The 1,060-nt window shown below is 42.4% G+C and overlaps 1 protein-coding gene across 1 annotated transcript in view; it reads left to right on the forward strand.

The window, feature by feature from the left end:
• Nucleotides 1-1,060, forward strand: part of LOC107283624 — a 69,039-nt gene that overhangs the window by 48,199 nt on the left and 19,780 nt on the right. The window contains exon 9 of the mRNA XM_029283270.1: nt 3-1,060. This exon is cut by the window's right edge and continues 8 nt beyond it. Within this exon, the coding sequence (XP_029139103.1) occupies nt 3-1,060 (1,058 nt within the window). The remainder of the gene's footprint in view (nt 1-2) is intronic.

Genomic DNA, 1,060 nt, shown 5'->3' on the forward strand with positions numbered 1-1,060 from the left:
AGGTAAACCTGCAGAATGGGATCTTGTTTGTAAATTCCCGGATAGACAGGGAGGAGCTGTGTGCCAAGACTGCAGACTGTGTCCTTCATCTGGAGGTGATTGTGGAGAAACCTCTGAGGTTCTTCCATGTGGAGGTGGAAGTCAAAGACATGAATGACAATGCTCCAGTCTTCTCTGCCAGGGAACAGATCCTGAGCATATCAGAATTGATAACAGGTACCCAGTTCTCCTTGGAAGGAGCATCTGATGCAGATATTGGTACTAATGCTCTGTTAAATTACAAGCTCAGTCCAAACAACCATTTTGTTTTGGATTCAGGAAATGATGAAGATGGGAGTAAATCTGTAGTACTTGTATTGAAGGTTCCACTTGACAGGGAGGAGAGCCCTGTGCATCATTTAGTACTGACAGCCACTGATGGGGGTGAACCAAAACTCACAGGAACTGTTCAGCTGATCATCAATGTGTTGGATGTTAATGACAACCCTCCTGTATTTAATCAATCTGTTTACAGGATAAAGTTGCTAGAAAATACAGCTAGTGGGTCATTAGTTATTATTCTGAATGCAACAGACATAGATGAAGGGATTAATAGGGAAATCTCTTATTTTTTTACTTATAGCCTAGCTCTTCATGTCACAAAGATGTTTAGTATAAATTCTGATACTGGGGAAATCAGAGTTATTGGAAAATTGGATTATGAAGAAAGTAAGTTCTATGAACTCCCAATTGTTGCAGAAGATAAAGGCAATTCTCCATTATCAGGGCACTGTAAAGTTCTCATTGATGTATTGGACATAAATGACAATATTCCAGAACTATCTGTGAATTCTCTCTCTGTGCCATTGCCAGAGGACTCCCCTCCAGGGACTGTGGTAGCCATCCTCAGTGCTTCTGACAGGGATTCTGGCACCAATGGACAAATCAACTGTTTCCTCTTTCCCCCTGGAGTACCCTTCAAACTCGAGTCCACATTCAAGAACTACTACTCCCTGATTGTTGGTGCAGTCCTAGATCGAGAGCAGGTGGCTGAGTACAGGATGGTTGTGACAGTGGAAGA

Source organism: Protobothrops mucrosquamatus, unplaced genomic scaffold (genome assembly GCF_001527695.2).
Source record: "Protobothrops mucrosquamatus isolate PMUCROS unplaced genomic scaffold, P.Mucros_1.0 scaffold45, whole genome shotgun sequence".
Taxonomy (NCBI): domain Eukaryota; kingdom Metazoa; phylum Chordata; class Lepidosauria; order Squamata; family Viperidae; genus Protobothrops; species Protobothrops mucrosquamatus.